Source organism: Candidozyma duobushaemuli, assembly GCF_002926085.2.
Source record: "Candidozyma duobushaemuli strain B09383 chromosome Unknown A_B09383, whole genome shotgun sequence".
Taxonomy (NCBI): Eukaryota; Fungi; Ascomycota; class Pichiomycetes; order Serinales; family Metschnikowiaceae; genus Candidozyma; species Candidozyma duobushaemuli.
This window is the reverse complement of record NW_020289901.1, coordinates 226,777-244,752: the sequence shown is the minus strand read 5'-3', so window position 1 is coordinate 244,752 and position 17,976 is coordinate 226,777. Positions and strand designations below refer to the sequence as shown.

At 45.3% G+C, this 17,976-nt stretch overlaps 8 protein-coding genes across 8 annotated transcripts; 5 read left to right on the top strand and 3 right to left on the bottom strand. All coding sequences in view use genetic code 12, as the record gives it.

The window, feature by feature from the left end:
• Window positions 1-78: 78 nt before the first annotated feature.
• CXQ87_000113 (uncharacterized protein) lies at window positions 79-534 on the bottom strand (the record flags this gene model as incomplete). The annotated part of the gene is made up of 1 exon (XM_025478698.1): window positions 79-534. One exon carries the CDS (start codon window positions 532-534, stop codon window positions 79-81), a length of 456 nt encoding a protein of 151 aa, XP_025338171.1.
• A 1,732-nt stretch (window positions 535-2,266) lies between these two features.
• Window positions 2,267-6,646, top strand: AXL1 (Axl1p; the record flags this gene model as incomplete). Its single annotated transcript, XM_025478697.1, has 2 exons — window positions 2,267-5,339; window positions 5,646-6,646. 2 exons carry the CDS (start codon window positions 2,267-2,269, stop codon window positions 6,644-6,646), a joined length of 4,074 nt encoding a protein of 1,357 aa, XP_025338170.1.
• Window positions 6,647-6,830: 184 nt separating this feature from the next.
• CXQ87_000111 (U4/U6-U5 snRNP complex subunit) lies at window positions 6,831-8,309 on the top strand (the record flags this gene model as incomplete). Its single annotated transcript, XM_025478696.1, has 1 exon — window positions 6,831-8,309. One exon carries the CDS (start codon window positions 6,831-6,833, stop codon window positions 8,307-8,309), a length of 1,479 nt encoding a protein of 492 aa, XP_025338169.1.
• Window positions 8,310-8,674: 365 nt separating this feature from the next.
• On the top strand, window positions 8,675-10,612 carry CXQ87_000110 (uncharacterized protein; the record flags this gene model as incomplete). Its single annotated transcript, XM_025478695.1, has 1 exon — window positions 8,675-10,612. The coding sequence occupies one exon, from the start codon at window positions 8,675-8,677 to the stop codon at window positions 10,610-10,612; it is 1,938 nt and encodes a 645-aa protein (XP_025338168.1).
• A 46-nt stretch (window positions 10,613-10,658) lies between these two features.
• On the bottom strand, window positions 10,659-14,129 carry SEC23 (GTPase-activating protein; the record flags this gene model as incomplete). Its single annotated transcript, XM_025478694.1, has 4 exons — window positions 10,659-10,698; window positions 10,724-11,259; window positions 11,307-11,618; window positions 11,904-14,129. The coding sequence occupies 4 exons, from the start codon at window positions 14,127-14,129 to the stop codon at window positions 10,659-10,661; spliced, it is 3,114 nt and encodes a 1,037-aa protein (XP_025338167.1).
• Window positions 14,130-15,282: 1,153 nt separating this feature from the next.
• CXQ87_000108 (J-type chaperone) lies at window positions 15,283-15,975 on the top strand (the record flags this gene model as incomplete). The annotated part of the gene is made up of 1 exon (XM_025478693.1): window positions 15,283-15,975. One exon carries the CDS (start codon window positions 15,283-15,285, stop codon window positions 15,973-15,975), a length of 693 nt encoding a protein of 230 aa, XP_025338166.1.
• A 350-nt stretch (window positions 15,976-16,325) lies between these two features.
• Window positions 16,326-17,173, bottom strand: CKB1 (casein kinase 2 regulatory subunit; the record flags this gene model as incomplete). The annotated part of the gene is made up of 2 exons (XM_025478692.1): window positions 16,326-17,071; window positions 17,131-17,173. 2 exons carry the CDS (start codon window positions 17,171-17,173, stop codon window positions 16,326-16,328), a joined length of 789 nt encoding a protein of 262 aa, XP_025338165.1.
• A 140-nt stretch (window positions 17,174-17,313) lies between these two features.
• Window positions 17,314-17,937, top strand: CXQ87_000106 (GET complex subunit; the record flags this gene model as incomplete). Its single annotated transcript, XM_025478691.1, has 1 exon — window positions 17,314-17,937. One exon carries the CDS (start codon window positions 17,314-17,316, stop codon window positions 17,935-17,937), a length of 624 nt encoding a protein of 207 aa, XP_025338164.1.
• Window positions 17,938-17,976: the final 39 nt, after the last annotated feature.

Here is a 17,976-nt window from a genome sequence, read left to right as displayed (position 1 = left end):
AAAAACGGTCTAAAATGACAGAGACCCGACTGGGAGTCGGGTCGATGAATAACGTAACGCATAATGCCGCTGCCAGCTCTACTTGTGGGATGCTGGAGAGCCAATCCGCACCTTGGTGTGGGGGTTGACTATTTCAACGGGCTTTCTGATTCTTGGAGTGTTTGTTCTAGGTGACTCCAGGGCTCCAGGCAGAGCTGGCGCCTCACCAACGTGGGCAGTTGGTGCGAAGACACTAGCAGTGTAAGGATTGAACTTCTTGATGTGGTTCGAGTTGAACGACTCGGGAATGTCCGGGCAGAACTCCATGTCGTCTTCGGCATCAAAAGACTTGGAAAGATAGTATCTCAAGCGGGAGTTGTGCAAAGAGTAGTTGGAAGTGACCAGGGAGGAGGACGACGACGACAAGGAGCTAGTGGTCGAGTTGCCCAGTCCTCCGTGATACAGCATGTTGGCAAAAGTTGGGGATGTATTCATTTGGGAGTTGCTCATTTGAGGCGAGTATTGTTGGTAGTTGAACATGTATGGGTTCGACATGGCCACTGGATTTTAAAGTATGAGCATAAAAGTTTGGTAGCTAAGGTGTATCAAAGGTATAGCAAAGTCTAGGGTGTGTGTTGATAATGACTTGAGGTTTGGTGTTCGTTTGGATGTTGGATAATATGTGGGGTAGAGCTTTTTATATGGATGAGTGACAGATGGAAGAAAACGTTTCTTTTGGTGGAGCTTGACTTGCGCAACAGGAGGTACTGCATCTAGTTCCCCGGCCCGCCAGTCGCTCCCCATGATAGCCTGCCCCGTGCGTCACTGTCTGCCGGTAGACATTTCTTTTTCGCACATTAGAAGCTTCTTCGAATATGGAACAAAGTTGATGGATTTCGAAAATTTATGTCTTATTTTAAATTTAATCTTGGGAGGTTACTTAGTATCAGCTTCGACGCCGACGCACGGAACATCATGACCGGTTAGATGCAGGGGCTTCTCTGTTGGGTAACATGGGGCGCTGGCTGCGAAATCTGACTGGGCGATAACGTGATGTTGTTGGCTGGGCCAATACCATTGAAGAGTTTACCACGGTGGAAGTCCGGGGTGTCCCTTTCTTCGACAAGCTCGGTAGGAAAACGAACATAAAATTCTCGTGTATCACTTTTTTTCTTCAAACTCAAGATTTACAATTTTTGTGTTTATTTGCGGCGTATTTGTTTGTGTTTTTATTTTCTCAACCGCGGGGCGTGTTCTCGGAACTATTGGGAATGAGCAAAACAAGGATTTAAAATTCAACGACAAGAACTGTGAATCTCCAAGGCTAGCTTTCTGTAGATACAATCACATTAGTCTAGATGGCCTTGGACACTAGTTAAGATTTCTTTTACGAAAACCTCATGGATGAGAATTCACCTTTGATCCCTCTGGCACTGACGTGTGTTTTAGAAATGAATCTCTGAGGGCTGATTGAATTCAATCGAGGATCTCGATCGAAGCGAAGAGAGATAACGATTGGAGGTTTACTTGTTTGTGATGAAAGTGTTCACATCTTTGAATACTCTTACAAGGCGCACTTCTCATGGTAATGTCGGAAGGACAAAAGTTCATAAAAAGGAAAGTGAAGAGAATTCGAATGAAATGACATCATAAGTGGGCGTGATAGCTGAGTCAATGGAATCGAACTGCCTGCAATTTGCCCATGGCGCAGATCCACTCCGGACTCTTATGGTAGTGCTGCTGTACCTAGTCCTTTCGGAGTTCAAGCGGTGTCATTTGTGAATGGTGCTGATATAACCTGGTAGAATGCCTCATCAGATCTAAGAAAGCTCCACCCTTCCTAAATTTGCAGCAGCAAATGTATCACTTTATTTTTCTGCGAGTAGCTTGGCTTCTCCAACACGACGACCAGACCGAGATAAGGAATCCAAATAAAAAACTGTCATGATAAACCTGTTCAGTAAAATTCATGTTTAATCTCATCCCAGAGATTTCTACCATCGCGGCTTCGAAGTCACTGTTTCAGACTTGCAGATTCTGAAACATCCCCCATTGCGAGAGCTCAATCGGGTATTTTGCACCCGACGAGATGACAAAATATTACACAACAACTGTCACTTTGATTTGATTCAAGATGAGTGGATCAACGTTAGATGTCAAGAATATTGATGTCGACTTTCATCTTCCCTTTTCACACAGCAACAGGTCTTATCAGCTTATCGAACTTCCCAATGGCCTCAGATCACTACTTATAAGTGACAGAAGCAGTGAGCTCTTCTCAACATCAATGGTTGTGGGAAGCGGGTCTTGCAATGATCCAGATGATGCTTTGGGTCTAGCTCACTTGTGTGAGCATATGCTCTTCCTAGGCACCAAGACTTCTCCCATGCCTAATCAGCTTGATCAGATAGTGTCTTCCGCAGGCGGGTTCACCAATGCATATACCACGATGGAGCAGACTTGCTATCATTTTGAAGTCTCCTCTTTTGCTAAAATGAGAGACGAGAGGGTTTTCATTATTGACAGCGTCCTCGACATTTTTTCTTCCTTCTTCAAGTGCCCTTTGTTCAAGGAGAAGTTCATCAAAGGAGAGATAAGAGCTGTCGATGAAGAGCATAAAGGAAACACCAATAACACCGACAAAATACTATTTCATGCATTGCGCTCACTTGCCTCTCCCAATCATGTGTTTCACCGATTTGGCACCGGTAATAAGGCAACTCTTAGTCAAATCAGTCCAAAAAGATTACAAAGATACCTCCGAGCTTACTTCCAGAGATTTTATCTTGCACGCAAAATGGCTCTTGTCATGAAAGGACCCCAGTCAATCAATCACCTCAAAAAACTAGTTGTCGCTCATTTCTCGGATATTCCCAGATCCTCACTCGACCACGTTAGGTTATCTAGACAGTCATTTACGTCAGATCACGACATCTACTTCAGCCCACAGCTCTACGGGTACTTGGATACCCCAATTCTTCAGCCTGATATCAAAACAGTGCTCCTCAAAGTAGCTAATACGTCCAGGGTGAGATTATGTTATCCATTACAAACTATTGTGGACCTACCGAACTACCGTCGCATTGGCAACCTCCTTTGCAATATATTGGGAGACGAATCCGAGAACTCCTTATGTGAATACTTGAAACGAAAACGCCAATGGGCTACTGGTGTTATGGTATTGGTACAAAATACCATCTTTAAGGACGATCTCTTGCTTGTCGACATCGACGTTACCCCAACTGGCTTGAGAAATCTTCCGCAAGTTGTCGATACTCTTCACTATTATATCAATTACATTGTTGTGAGAAGCTCTCCTAGAGAGCTCGAGTCAGTGATTGGAGACTACAGCTCAGTAGAGGATAAATGTTTCATGAACCGCGAGACTGCAACAACATTCGTTGACGAGATATGCGATTATGCCGAGAGACTTGAGAAGGGCGGGATATCCTATCCAGATTTGATTCGAGGATACGCAGACTGGACTGATGGAGGTTCCAGTATCAAGGTGGTACATGACATCCAAAAGGCTGCAATCCAGTGCTTTACAGAGGAGAACTTGAGAATCGTTGTGGCTCACGAGGACTTATCACCATTAAGTCTTTTTACGCTAGACCAGGCCTCCTACGTGACCGCCGTGGATAATTATTTTCAATATGAATTCACAAAAGTTCTCAACAGTGAGATGGTCACTTTCATAAATCCGGATCTCAGCTTGAATTTGGAGCTTCCTTGTATCCCCAAACCTTTGAAAGAGCTGATTAGCGAACAACGGATGACAAAGCAGTCCGATGTCGGCTATATAAGAGGCTTGGAGACCGCTGCATCCGAACCTTCACTAACCAAAGTTGATAGCTCCTCGGAGATATGGAGGGTGAACAACGAAGGGCCAGATGCTGACGCCTCTCGCATTACCTTACACATTGTTTTCAGAGAACTCGACAGTACAGCGAAGAATCTTGTGGGAATCGAAATTCTTACAGAACTAATTGGAGAGGAGCTCAAATATGGATTGTACCATTACGAGTTAGTGGGGACCTTTTGGGGTATATTTGCCAACGTAAACGGTGTTCCGTCTATCTTACTATCAGTCAACGGAGCAAAAGAGAGTGTTATTTTTGTGTTTCAAGCAGTTTTATCACGGCTAAGACAGTTTGGAGAAGGCTCTTATGCAAGTGACTACCAAAGATTCAAGAAAGCCAGGGTGAGGACCAGAAAGAGAATTGAGGAAACTCTTCAAGCATCTAGTATACGAAAAGTCTTCTCCGCAACCTACCTTATTCTTGAAGAGGGGCTCACTCTTCCTGAGGAGAAGTTAGATGCATTGGAGCTACTTGATGAAACAGATCTTGCAATAATCTCAGAGAGGTTGTTGAAAGCTGCTCCCTATAGCCAACTTCTAATGGACGGAGACTTCAATGATCATGAGTGCTTTTACCTTCCGGAGTCAGCCATCTTCCACAACGGAACAAACAAAGACGAACATTGCAACAATAGCTCTAGCAGGTTGAGCTACAAAATACCCAGTGGACACAATATTTCATTTCCTTTAAAAGGAGACGAAGACGATACGGCAAATACCGTCTTGTACTTTATTCAGCTTGGTGATCGAAGCGATAACGAATTGTACTCTTGGGCCAAACTTTTCGAACATTTACTTTCATATACTGCCCTAGACGAACTCCGCACGAATAGGAGACTAGCTTACAACGTCTTCACCGGCACAAAGTTCCTTCGTCGTACCTTCGGAATACACATAACCATTCCAAGTGGGGAACATGACTGTCAAAAGCTTTCGGATGAGATAGAGAGGTATTTGGGGCTTCTCGAGAGCCGATTAGAGGGGTACACAGAGAGAGACTTCCGAGAAGAAATACTCGAACCATTCCTCCAGACCTTGACGCAATACTCCAACCATATGAAGACACCCTCTGGGCTATTCATGTCTCTACAGCCGCTGCAAGGATCTGGTGATAAACCCGAGAATCGTGAATTTATGACTCACTGGAGTCAAGTTGATCAGATCATCAATAGCACCTACCGCTTTGGGGGTACCGAATGCGAGGAACCCATCGACAAGGCATTTCTTCAGTCGCTTACCTTAAACGAATTCCTTCGATATGTCAGGAAATATGTTTCCGTAAAATCGCCGCATCGGTCTTGTCTCATTGTTGCTAATGCTGCAGGGTCCCAGCTGTACCAAGCCAAAAAGTCGCAGTTTGCAGCCATGATCTATAGCCAGCTTCAAGAGCAAAACTTAAACATCACACAAAAGCAGGTGGACGAGCTTTTGGGAGAATGCAAGGATCAAAAAGATTTCAGTGACATTTCGGTACATCTCAAGCGGTATTTCAAGGAAAGTAAGCAAAACGGTCAGCTCATAAAGGTGGCATTTAAGAATTTCGCGGGGTCCTTGTTCCGCAGCGCTGCAATCAAGATTTCCGCTCGGCCCCACAGAAGCAACTCCGAGAAGTACCAGAAATCCAATAAAACGGAAATTCGAGATTACAAAACTATCCAGGGCTTATGCCAAGTCGGGACGCGGATAAGCTGGTACGAGAAATTACTGGCTTTGGATTATCTGGTGCATGCCAGAGAAGGCACTGCACAAGTTATATAAATATGGGGTTCTGCTCTGCGATTTTCCATCATCATGACAGAGGCAGTTTCCGTTACACTCGAGGAGCTCAGCAATGGGCTCGACTTTGCGACGCTTGATAAGGCATTTGGACCCGACTCCCTCGGCATCATCATCGTGAAAAACTTGCCAGACCACTTTCTTCAATTGAGATCGAAGGTGCTTGAGAGCATCTCCAAGTTAGCTACCTTACCTGAGGAAGAGCTCAAGAAGCTTGAGCTGCCTGAGTCCATGTGGCTCACGGGCTGGTCCTGTGGCAAAGAGGTGTTGAGCACCACGGGGGAGCCCGACTTCAACAAGGGCTCTTATTACGTGAACTGTGCGTTCTACAAGGACGACAAGCTTGAGGGACCTGAACCACAGCTTGTGGAGAAATTCAGCGACTTCAAAACTTATGTTCTGCCCAACGTCTGGCCCTCCGAGAAGCTCCAGGGTTTGGAAACATTTAAAGCAGACGCGAAGCAGTTGATCAATCTTATCATCAGCACGGCTGCGAAGGTTGCAAATAACTGCGACAGCTACATTAGCAGACACGACGAAAAGTACGAACGCAATTTCTTGCAGCGTATCATCAAGGACTCCACCTGCACCAAGGCCCGTCTTCTCCACTACTTCCCCAACACAGGGGAGAAAAAGGCCAATTCCGACGATTGGTGTGGTGAGCACCTTGACCATTCCTGTCTCACAGGCCTAACATCAGCGCTCTTTTTGGATGAGTCCAGTGGTGATGGCAAGGCCTTGCCTAAGCTGCCCGACGCCGAGGCAGGCTTGTACATAAGAAACAGACACGGAAACGTTCTGAAGGTGAACATTCCAAAAGACTGTCTTGCTTTCCAAAGTGGGCTGGCACTCCAGGAGATCTCCAAGGGTTTCTTCAAGGCAGTGCCCCACTACGTCCAGGGCACGAGCATTCCTCATATTGCGAGAAACACCTTGGCGGTATTTTGCCAGCCTGATTTGGATGAAATGGTCAACGATACCGAAAACTTTGGCCAGTTTGCCGAGAGAATTGTAACCGGGAATCACTGAGACATTTTTCGCAGCCAAATGTGAGGCCAATTAGACCAATGCGAAGAGACGCACGAAGTGCTGGCACGACTCACCGTAAAAGCTGATTTTTTAGAAAGCTATAGTCTTGTTATATAAATATTCTTTTCTTTCACTAAAATCAGTCAGATTTGCTGTTCATAAGCCAGATTTGTTGTGTAGTCACATGACCCAGCACCAAAGCGCTTCTGTCCCAGCTATAAGCATCAACTACACCCCCATGTCGATTCCGGTCGTCAATGATCCCAGGAACAATGGATCCCAAATTTCATCCCTTGACGTTCCTACTATAGACTCAGAGGTTCGAGTTGAGCTACGAAAACTCGGAGAACCTATTACTCTCTTTGGAGAAGGACCTCCAGAAAGACGGAGGCGTCTACAACAGCTTCTTGAAGAAAGACCACACACAAATTTTGAATTTGCTGAGGTGGAACACAGCGATTCAAGTATGGATGAAGATGACGAAGAAGAATTCTACACACCAGGCACTGAGGAACTAGAAGAGGTCCGGAAGAGCATACTACGATCGTCAGTGAACCTTGCAATTGCTAGAGTGAACCGACAAAAGGAGGAGGCCAAGAGCTACGACTCATTCAAAACATTGAAGCATCGACGTCACATAAATAAAAGTCTTGGAGAGTACGAGTTGAACGGAACGAATGTTATTAAAGGTAACACTCGTGCAATCTCATCGGTGAGGGTGAATAAGGATAACACAGTTGTTGCATGCGGCTCTTGGGATGGTAATGTCTATTTTTTCAAGAAAGATGACGAGCTCATTCTTCGTCAAGCGGGAAAACTGGGTCATGGTTACCACTCAGAGAAGGTTGGTGCGATGGACTGGCATCCCACAGATACTTCGTTGATCGCCACAGGTGGTCAAGAGGGGTCGATAAACATTTGGAGATACAGTGACGACGAAAACCTCAAACCACAGACTAGGTTTCGTGAGGCAAGCGAGGGCAGAATTCCAAAAGTCGCCTTCCATCCCAGCGGAGTGTACCTTGCCAACACCTCCTTCGACCAGACATGGAAGTTTTGGGATATAAACAAGGAAAAAGAAGTCCTAGAGCAGGAGGGCCACTCGAAAGAGGTTTTTGGTTGCGCAATGCATCCAGATGGCAGTCTATTTGCAACAGGAGACCTCGATGGTGTAGGAAGAATCTGGGATTTGCGCTCTGGTAGATCCATTGCCACACTAGAAGGTCACATTCAAGGAATATACTCCATGGATTGGTCGCCAAATGGTCACCACTTGGCATCAGCGAGCGGCGACTGCTCTACAAAAATTTGGGATTTGCGTAAGCTCAGCAACGCCAACGACAGAATAGAGCTTTTTCTGATACCAGCACATACAAAACTTGTCAGCGAGGTAAGGTTCTTTAGCGGCCAAGATAGTCCTTTAGTAACGCAAGTTACTGATGAAAATGAAGAGCATCCATCGAAATTGAGCCCCTCTGGAACCTTTCTCGCGACGAGCTCTTACGATGGAACAGTCAAGTTATGGTCCGCAGACAATTGGATCAACGTGCGGACATTGAAGGGCCACAACGACAAGGTCATGAGCTGTGACATTGGGAAAGATGGGCTGTACATAGTGAGCTGTGGCTGGGACAGAACAGTCAAGACATGGTCTAAAATATAATGGGTAAATTTGGTGGAGTAAGCTGGATTTGATTTGATGTAGACAAGAGTATTGGAATGCATTAGTTGGTTGTCTCAAATGACCTTCCCATATAGGGTGCGTCTACTTCCTTTTACGACAAGGCATGGCGAGAACAACTATTAACACACAAACTGCAATACCTTACTATGGCTTTTCGAGAAAAAGCACTTACTCTGAACATCAAGAAAATAAACATCAAATATTTTCTAAAAATATTGGCACAAGCCGACCACAATTCAATAGAAGCTTTGGTGCATGCCGGGTTCGCTTATCGCAATATGTGCGAAAAAAACGGTTGCAGTTACTACTTCAACACTACACACTAAACTAAAGAACAACGAAAAATGGACTTGCACAGTATATTGGATAGTGTGCCCGAGCCTCCAATTGTCGACTTGCACTTGGACGAGATCAACAAGTCAGGCGAGTACAATTTGCCCACTCCCATGTTCGAGTTCCAGAAAGAGCTCACCGACCAAATTGTCTCATTACATTACTCGGATATTTTGAAATACTGCGAGACGAACGACACGACGGAGCTCATTATCAAGTCGTTGCAAATATGCGTCGAAAACTGTATGCTTGTGGCAACCCACCCATATCTCCTTATCCAGCACTACATGCCCAAGAACCTCTCAATGAGAGATCTCCCCGCCAAATTGGCCGAAACAAGTGGAAAGTTTAATGTCATTAAGGACCTCATAAATGTTATTGTATCCAACAAGGTCTCACCTCTTCCCAAACACGTGGGAATGGTGATGAACAACAACGTCAGAGAGATGGATTTGCTAGAGGCCCTCATACTTGGCTGTCGAGGATCAAAGGTGGTTCAGAGATACGTGGGAAACAGCATAAAAAGGGAGAATACCAAGAATAATAAAAATAATGCAAAGGCAGCTCCTCCACTCACCATCCACATGATTCCGCAAGACGGCCAGCTCACGAGAAACGAGGCCGAGTTGGAAAATGTGAAATTTGACTGCATCATTGTCATGGATGGTCATGTTGATACACTGACACAGTTTTTCAAAAACCTCAGGCAGCAAAAGCGTCGAGGCGAAGAATGCGTGATGGTCAGACTCATACCGATTTATTCCATTGAACATTGTTTGCTTCACTACAGAGGTATCGAAGGCGAGTCTTCATACTTGTACAAGCTCATTTCATCGATTGTTTGCTTAAGGGATCGTATCGGCAATCTCCAACCGGACATCTTCCCCATTTACAACCAAAGCCTCACATATTTGTCACATACTTTCTTTGATCACGTCTTCCGTCGTGACATTCGCTCATTTCCTTCATGGCCTCTACCCGAGTTGCCCAAAATTCCGAGATACTCTCCTACTGACGTTGAGAGATCCTTGCTCACAGAGGTAGTGTACCACTACACTCCCTACGACTCCAATGAAGCTGCCATTGAGGCATCTGCGAAATGTAAAAGCTACTATCAAACAAAGAGACTTCAGCTGGACTATGTCACAAACCCATTAAAGAACGATTACAACATCCTCAGTGGCATTCACAATCACGAAGCGGTCTCCAAAAGAAAAGGAAAGGATCGCACTATTCTTACTCACAAGCTTATCTTGGAATTGAATGCTGGATATCTCGACTTAGCTAAAATTGAGGAAGAATATCACTCTTATATCGAGTCCAACAAGGATGAGCGTCAGAGCAAGATTGGCAGAAGAATTGATGACATGAAGAAATCCCTCACCAGCATTGTTTCCGATGTCGATCATGTTGAGCAAAGAATTCAGGTTAATGAGAAGAAGCTACAAAAGAGACAAGAAGAAATGGAGGTCTTAAAGTCGGAGATTGAACAAGACAAAGAGAAGCTCAAGAAGTTTAGCGAGTCCGAGACTGTGACAAATAACGACATCAAGAAGACTTTTGTGGAGAACCAGCTCAAGATCTGGGAGTTGCAAAATGAAGTGAAAGAAAAGGCACTCAAGTTACAGACGAAGCATGATGAGTTGAGCTACACGAAGAAGGAGATCGAGAATTGTGAAACTTCTATCAAGCAATCGGAGGAGCAAGTATCCGCTGTTCGTGAAAAGATTACCGAACTTGAGAAGCAAATCGAGTCTGCCCGTCAATCTGAAGAGGAAGAGAACGACACTTTCAAGAAGAGAAGACTAGACAGCAAGAGTGGAATTGATGGAGCCAAAGAAGAAAACACCTTGCTCAAGACAAAACTCGTGAAATCTTTGAAGTTCTTGAAAGATACGTCGCATCTAAAAAGCCGCAAGGGCAGGGGACTCACTCCCAATAATCGTTAATATTACAAATAGTATATAGGCGCCTCAGATCTAATGGCATCGAAAATCAAACAGTTATTAATGGGACTGTCTTTCTTACCAAAGAACTGGATTATGTCTTGTGCGAGGAACCCTCCTATTATGGCCGCCACAGGGGAGAACTCAGTGAACGCTTGTTTGCTGAAGAGATCTAGGTACTCGTCACTGAGCACTTCCTGAGAAATACCTAAACTTTCGCAAACGATGTTCCCCTGATCTAGTAAGAGCTTTCTGTCGATATCATCTTCAACATTGGATGGACGCTCTATGTCAAAAAGTGAAAGAACAAGAGGCAATGCACCTGAGAGTCTTTTGAGTTGTCTCCTGTTAAGTTGAAGAGGGAGTCTCTTGGAATCAAATATTTGCTGCAAGGGCGAGAATGTATCGCGAGTAGTGACGATTTCGGTCTCGTCGTTATTCTTCCACTCGACATTGACAATTTCTTTGACGCCATTTATCTTGGTACCAGCCACTTTTGCTTGGTTGCCAATTGGGCTTTCTTTCGTTGAAGTATGCTCAATGAGATCAGAAAAGATGTAGCCAAACATTCCATGTTCGCCAGCCACGTATAATGGGATCCTGTGCTCTCTAGTGATTTGATTGATGGCAAACAACTGTGGCTTTGTCAACTCAGTAGCCACGACCAAGTCAAAGTTTTTGTAGTAGTCGAGGGCACATCTTTGAGGTTCGTGGTGTTGATCAGTAGATTGACTCTAGGATTAAGCTCCTGAATCTTTGGCAACACCAAAGGAAGCTTTAGTTGACCAACTATGCTATCGTCGTTAGGCAAGAAGAACTGGGCCGCAAAGTCTTCTTCTTTGACAACAGAGCCATCAAGTATTTCTATGGTATTGAGGCCACCAAGAACCAAATTTTTCACGGTTTCGGAGCCGATACCACCTAAGTTCACGACCAAGACTCTGGCAGATCTCAATCGAAGTTGTGTATCTGTTCCCCAAAGACGGATTTGTCTGTCATAAAGGGCAATCTCATCTATTTGTTAGAATATATTTAAAACACTAGTTTTCAGGAGTAACATACCAGCACTTAGCTGTTCTGGACCGGACATGAACGTTGATGAATTGTTAGTAGGATGCGTAAGAGTACTGATATCAACTTGTAAGTGCAGGTCTGGCAAAATAATCATTACGATTAAAACTCGGAGCATTAATTTTTTATTCCTACTTCAAGATACCACTTTTTTATCCTGTGGAAATCTTATGACTATTCATGAGGAGATGTTTCTCGGGAAAAGTTAGTTGGATCCAGAGACCACCAACTTCTGCAAGTGCGACATAAACACCTGTAAAGAAACGTCATCAGTCAAGACAACGGCACCAGGCGCAAATTCTTCAGAGTTGTAAGAAGTACTTGGGTTCAACTTGGAGTACAAGAATCTAGCCTGCGAACCACCTTCCTCGGTATCAATAAATCTGGGCAATGGGAAACGGTCAACCAACAACTCACCTGCTTCTAGCTTAGGCTCATCCAATAAGGCTTTGAAGTCTGAGTATTCTTCCTGGTCTTGGTAACCAGCCCTGCGCCAGTTGGCAATGGTTTTGCCGTGGAATATCAAGATGTGGAAAAAAGTGTCTAAGAGCAAGATTCTGTCATCTTTGATGGAAACGGAGTCCAACAAGACTGGCTCTGGGGCCTCTAAGTCGAGCGCAAATGCGGTCAAGGTTGGCTGAATCATAAGCAAGGAGTTAGCGCAGTCTTCCGTCAAAAGAACGTGTCTATAGAACGCAGTCTCGTCGGGCGAGTTGTTGAAGACCTGCAAGAACTGAGAACGTCTCAAGTAAAACACGAATTGTGGGAAGAAACTGAATTGTGGATGCAATCTGAAGGAGGCTTCAACATCTTTTCTGTAATCTGCGAACTTTTGACACAACTTGATCAACATTCTGTCGATCCATCTCAAGACATCTGCGCCATCATCTTGCTCTGACTTGAACAAGGTGATTCTTGCCATTAAGACCGCAGCCGCCTCTTGGTCAAAGGACTGCGTCAAAGTCTGCTCATCGCCCGTTAGAATATTAGAGACAGTTGTGACTCTGATTCTGTAGTAGCCAGAGGCATGCTGATAGTACGTGATGAATTGAATGTATGATTGTGCGTTGGGTGGCAATGGCAGATTGTTGACAACGTCGAAAAATATGGCTTGCGTGCTCTGTGGAGTAAGTGAGCACATTTTGAATTTTGAAGAGCCTCCAATACCCACTTCGGTTTCAGAAACATTTGGAGACTTGACCTTGGATGAAGATGCATGGCCGATCAACCCACTGACCTTCAACTCTCTAGAGCACTTGATATCAAGGGTGCCATTGAAAGCCATGAGCAAATAGTCCTCGTGATCCTTGTTGAAAAGTTTCAAGAAAGATTGTTTGAAAATAGAGGTTGTGAAGGCATCGGACAACAACAACACACCACCAGTCTTTGAGCACATGGACTTCATTTCCAAGAAACCGACCTGGTCCAAGCAGCCACCAAACAAATCAATTGTGTGGCCATGCTTCACTGCTCTGGCGGCGATACTCTCGTAGAACTTCACGGCCTTCTTATAATGCTTAGCGTTCTCCTTGTCGATATCAGAGTGAGATCTGATGGCCTCTTTCAATTTGGGACCAACAATCATACCTGGGTTGAGCGTACATGAGCCAGCGGAAAACAAGAAGATTCTTGCGCCGAAACCAGAGAAGGTACCACCAAGCAAGTTGGCAGCCACGTTGATAGCAGAACCGGTAGCGCGATTGGCTCTGTCACCATGAGCAACAGGCCAAGGGTCTGGGGTCAAGTTCTCGATAAGAGAAGTCAACTGATGCTCAATATCCTCAATTGGTAAGAAGAATCTTTGCAAGGAGCTTTGGATATTCATCTGACCTGGCTGAGCAATTACAGGCTTGTTCAACATGTCAGCAACCTGCTTCTCTGTGTAATCCTTGTCTCCACGGAAGATGTAAGACTTGTTGACGGTACTTGCACCCAAGTCGTAGACCTGGACAATGGAGCCGTATGTTATCAAGCCCACCAAAGCATTTGGAGGAAGGTATGAAAGTGAAATCACTAACGTTTCCTTCAATGCCCTTAAATTGTCTTCATCCTGGCACAAGTCTACCACAAACAAGAAAATTGGAGGATGCTGCACTGGCTTGGCTGTAATGTACTCCATGGTGGAGGAGGTGCCTTGCAACTCTGTAGGCAAGTTTTCCTGAGTAATGCCATGATAGTGTGGAGGTAATGGGGAACGGGTACCACAAAGCGGACAAATCCAGAAGCCGGAAGGATCAATGGTACAGTATGGGTTCAAAATTGCTCGACAGCTCGACAGATGACAGAAGATTGGCTCGTAAGGCATCACAGGCATGTCTTCTCTATATTTTAAAGGCGTGTACAAGACACCCGTTGGCACCACTATCTTGGCCAGCTCAGCCTTTGTGGATGGAAACGTATTCCAGGCGAAACGGACACCGTTAAGCTCTTCTTGTTCATCAAACTCCATCTGTGTGTTGCAATGTTATTCAAGTGACTTTGGGTACTAAAAGGCAACGAAACGCGTTGGGGCAAAATAAAAAAACGGATGATGAGACGAAAGCAAACAACGAAACAAATCAACAAGTGAACAAGGAAGGAGCGATGGCGTGTGGACAATTGTTCCTGTTTGTTGATTTGTTTCCTTCAATATGTGATCTGAAAAAAACTCGTCGTTTGTGAGAGGACAACACACGGTCGTGTGTGAACCGTCACCTCAGGCGCGGTGGGCTCAGGTAATGGGTGCAAATGCTACTGATTTAGTGGGTAACAGCGGTAAAGGGAGAAATTTTTGGGAATTTTCCCAAAGCTTTGAGTAAATCAGAACAAGTTGAACATAGAGTTCTTGGTCTTGTTTTGAGGTTTTTGAAGTTATGTTACCTTTTCTCGTGCTTATAGGGTCCCACGAGGCACCACCAACGCTGTAGCTGTAATGATGAAGTTTTGAACAGTTTTATGAAAAATGGTCACACAAAGCCAACTTTCGTAGTAAGAAATCAAGCTGTAGCTTTTGACTCGGTGGATCTTATTTCCTTCCTGATTTGGCTGCTCAAACCGGAGTTTGAAGAAGCTCGCCGAAGGTCGAATGACATAGACACGGTTTCATTATTTTCATAAAGAGAGTCACTCAGCCATTTGATTCTCTGAAGGAAACAATAAACCTCTAGAGAAAGATATACCCGCTGATGCATTCGATGTGCTACTCAGCTTGAATCATATGGAGTTGCTTTTCGCAGCCATTTCCTCAAACCTCGCAAAGCAATTTGCCTTTCTTCTTATTAGTGTCCTTTTGAGCAAGGCATGTCATGACCATTCTTGAAAGTCTCTCTTTCTTGCTGTTGAAAAGGCTATGTATGATTTTACCTGACATAGCAATTGTGTTCTAGCCACCAATTGGTGAACCTCAACTCCAAGTTTTCGAGTCCACAAGCGACCACAAAATCACTAGATACCAGATGGTTATCTTAGATAATCTAAGTACTACCTTAACATTATTACTTTGATTTCAGTCTTGAAACAAACTGTTCATCTTTCTAGCCAATTCGTCTCCGACCTGTACGTAAATCATCAATAGGCCCCACAAAGTCCGAGCAGATCTGACTAAGAGCAACTGCTTCTCTACTATGTGGTGCTCAATTCGGCGCAATGCTGCTCAAGGGCTCTTAAAATCGGCCAAAAGGAGCTATGCAGCTCACGTCAAAAGCTATTTCGAGCTTTATCCAAAAACATTTCCTCAAGGTGGCCCTCCTAAGGACTCCTTCATTATCAATGACAGACTGCTAAGAAGAGAACACAGGGGTCTTCAGAGCCAGAACCATCCGGATATTGTGATGGGCTCAGCATCACTTCTGAATGGTGAAGGCGAAGAGGCAAAAAGTGAGAACCAGATTTCTGCACTTTTAAATAAGGCCTACTCGACGATCAAGAACCCATACACTAGGGCGGCCTACCTTATAAAAATTCAGCACCCTGAGAAGCTTGACATCACACAAGACGAGACATCAAAAGACCTAATTGCGAAGTTTCAGCAGTCCTCGTCCGAATATACTTTGGACTATAAGATGCTACTAATGACAGTGCTAGATGCTCACGAAGCGCTTGAGATGGCTGCGAACGAGGGTGACTTGGAGTCTTTGGCTGTTGAAAATGACGAAAGGGTAGAAGAGAGCGAGGAGAAATTGGAGCGTTTGTTCAAAACCGAACCTGTGCCATGGAATGACATCTTGATCGAGACAATTAGATTGAAGTACTGGATGAATATTGCCAATGGCATCAAGGAATGGGAGCCCGGTAAGCCTGTCCACTTGACTCATTAATTAACTAATACTTATGCAGCTCCGTGCTGTAGCAACGAAACGGTCCATTTGGCACAATCCAATACTAAAGAGAATAAACACCTCAAAACCTACAAAGACTTTGCTCATGTCGTAATGTATATCTTAAAACCCTATTCTATTGTGCTCTATCGTAGCTAGCACCCTTATCAGAGACCAGAAAGCTCTCGCCACAGACCCTGTAGTCAAGTAGCTACTTTGAAAGGGCATGATGCCCTGAAAGTCACCGTACGTGAGGTCGGGTCAACGAGCCTCTGGTTTATGTTGATATATAGTACAGTAGCCCGGGAAGCCGGAAACTTCGCCAGACATTGACGGCAATGCTGCCAACCCTACATGCCCTCACTGGCCATCGTTCTGTCGTCGTCAAGATCGGCCTCGCCCTGGAGGTCCTCGGAAGCGGTAATCTCGTAGTCGCTGTCAACCACAGTCGGTATGGTGAGTTCACAATCGTCAAACTCCTTCTTTTCTTCAGGCCCCACGGGGAACTGCCGTAACCATTTCATGCGAGGCCCGCTGGCACTGGACTCATGGATTCGGAAGCCAAACAAGCGCAAGCCAAAGTTGTCTTGGTTGACCTTATTGATCCGAAGCTTGCATTGATTTTCGATTTCTGGGAACATCTTGACAAGCAAGCCGGGGAAAGTGGTGCCAAAGTACGCCCCGTCTATATTCAAGTAGCGCAGGCTCAGCGGCAAGTAGATGTCGTTGCAGCAGGGACAGTACAACCTGACGGTCTCCTGGCCCGGTATGTCGGTGGCCCCGACGGGAATAAGATGCATGCCGTCACAGTAGTAACGAGGACAAATGCCGAATTCGGAACGCTCGAACTTGCTGGCCATGGCGGTCATGCCGCCCTTTGAAACGATGTAGCGTGCGTGTATGAGACCATACAAAAGCTCGGCTGAGTGTGATAGTAATGCCTTGTTAGGCAAGTCATTCTTGCCCTTCCCGTTCAGAGAGCCCGAGCCGCCACCGCCGTTGTCTTCGGCAGTCTCTACCTGATAGTCCAAAATGGTGTATAAGGCTTCTCGGTAGTATGGCACTTGCAGTGATAGCCCAGTCAAGTTGAAGTCGTCTTCTATAAAATCCTGGGTCACAGGCACAAAGTAGTCGTGGCCGAATGCCTCGCAGAACTGCTGGATCCACGGAACGTAGTCGTCCTCGGGTCGCTGGACATATTGTATGGAATGTTGGGGGGCTCTTTGCGGCAGCTGTCTTTGATGGGGAGGGAGATAAAAATTGTGTGCTCGCGGGCGTCACGTGACCAAACCACCCTCTTGTTAACGCCCTCTGAGCGAGTGCTTGCCCAACCACATCATGCTAGACCTTAAGCCGCTGAGCATTCTCCTATTTGTATTCGTGGCGCTTCTTTTGAAGACCATAGTGAAGTCCGTTGGTAAGGCAAACATAGAAAATGCTGCCTGGAACTTGTACACGTCCATAGCCAGTAAGGCTGGCCATGCTCAGTTCTTGGAGCTTTCCAAGAGAAGGGCCGAGTTGGTGGAGATCAACAAACAGAGGAAAGCTGTCAGTGCTCAGGACGAATACGCCAAGTGGACAAAACTCAATCGTCAGTTCGACAAGCTCAACGGCGAAGTTTCTAATTTGACTGATGCTGTTTCTGCCGAGAAGCTTAAGTTCACCAAAGCCATAGGTGTTCTTATATCACTACTGACGGCTGCACCAGTCTGGTTTTCCAGAGTGTGGTACCGCAAGGCCATCTTATTCTATTTCCCACCAGGCGTGTTCCCATACTACGTGGAGTGGGTTTTGGCATTGCCTTTTGTCACGATCGGTGGTGTTGGCTTGACCATCTGGATGATGGCTGTCAACTCTGTCTTGGGCTCCATCGCCCTGATTGTGCTGTTCTACCTTCTGCCACTGGTCGAAGCGCCAGTCAAACAAGAACCTAAGGAGGACTCTTCAGTCAAGGCCGAGTAGCCGCTGCATTGTATTATATAATCATTTCCTGCTGCACAG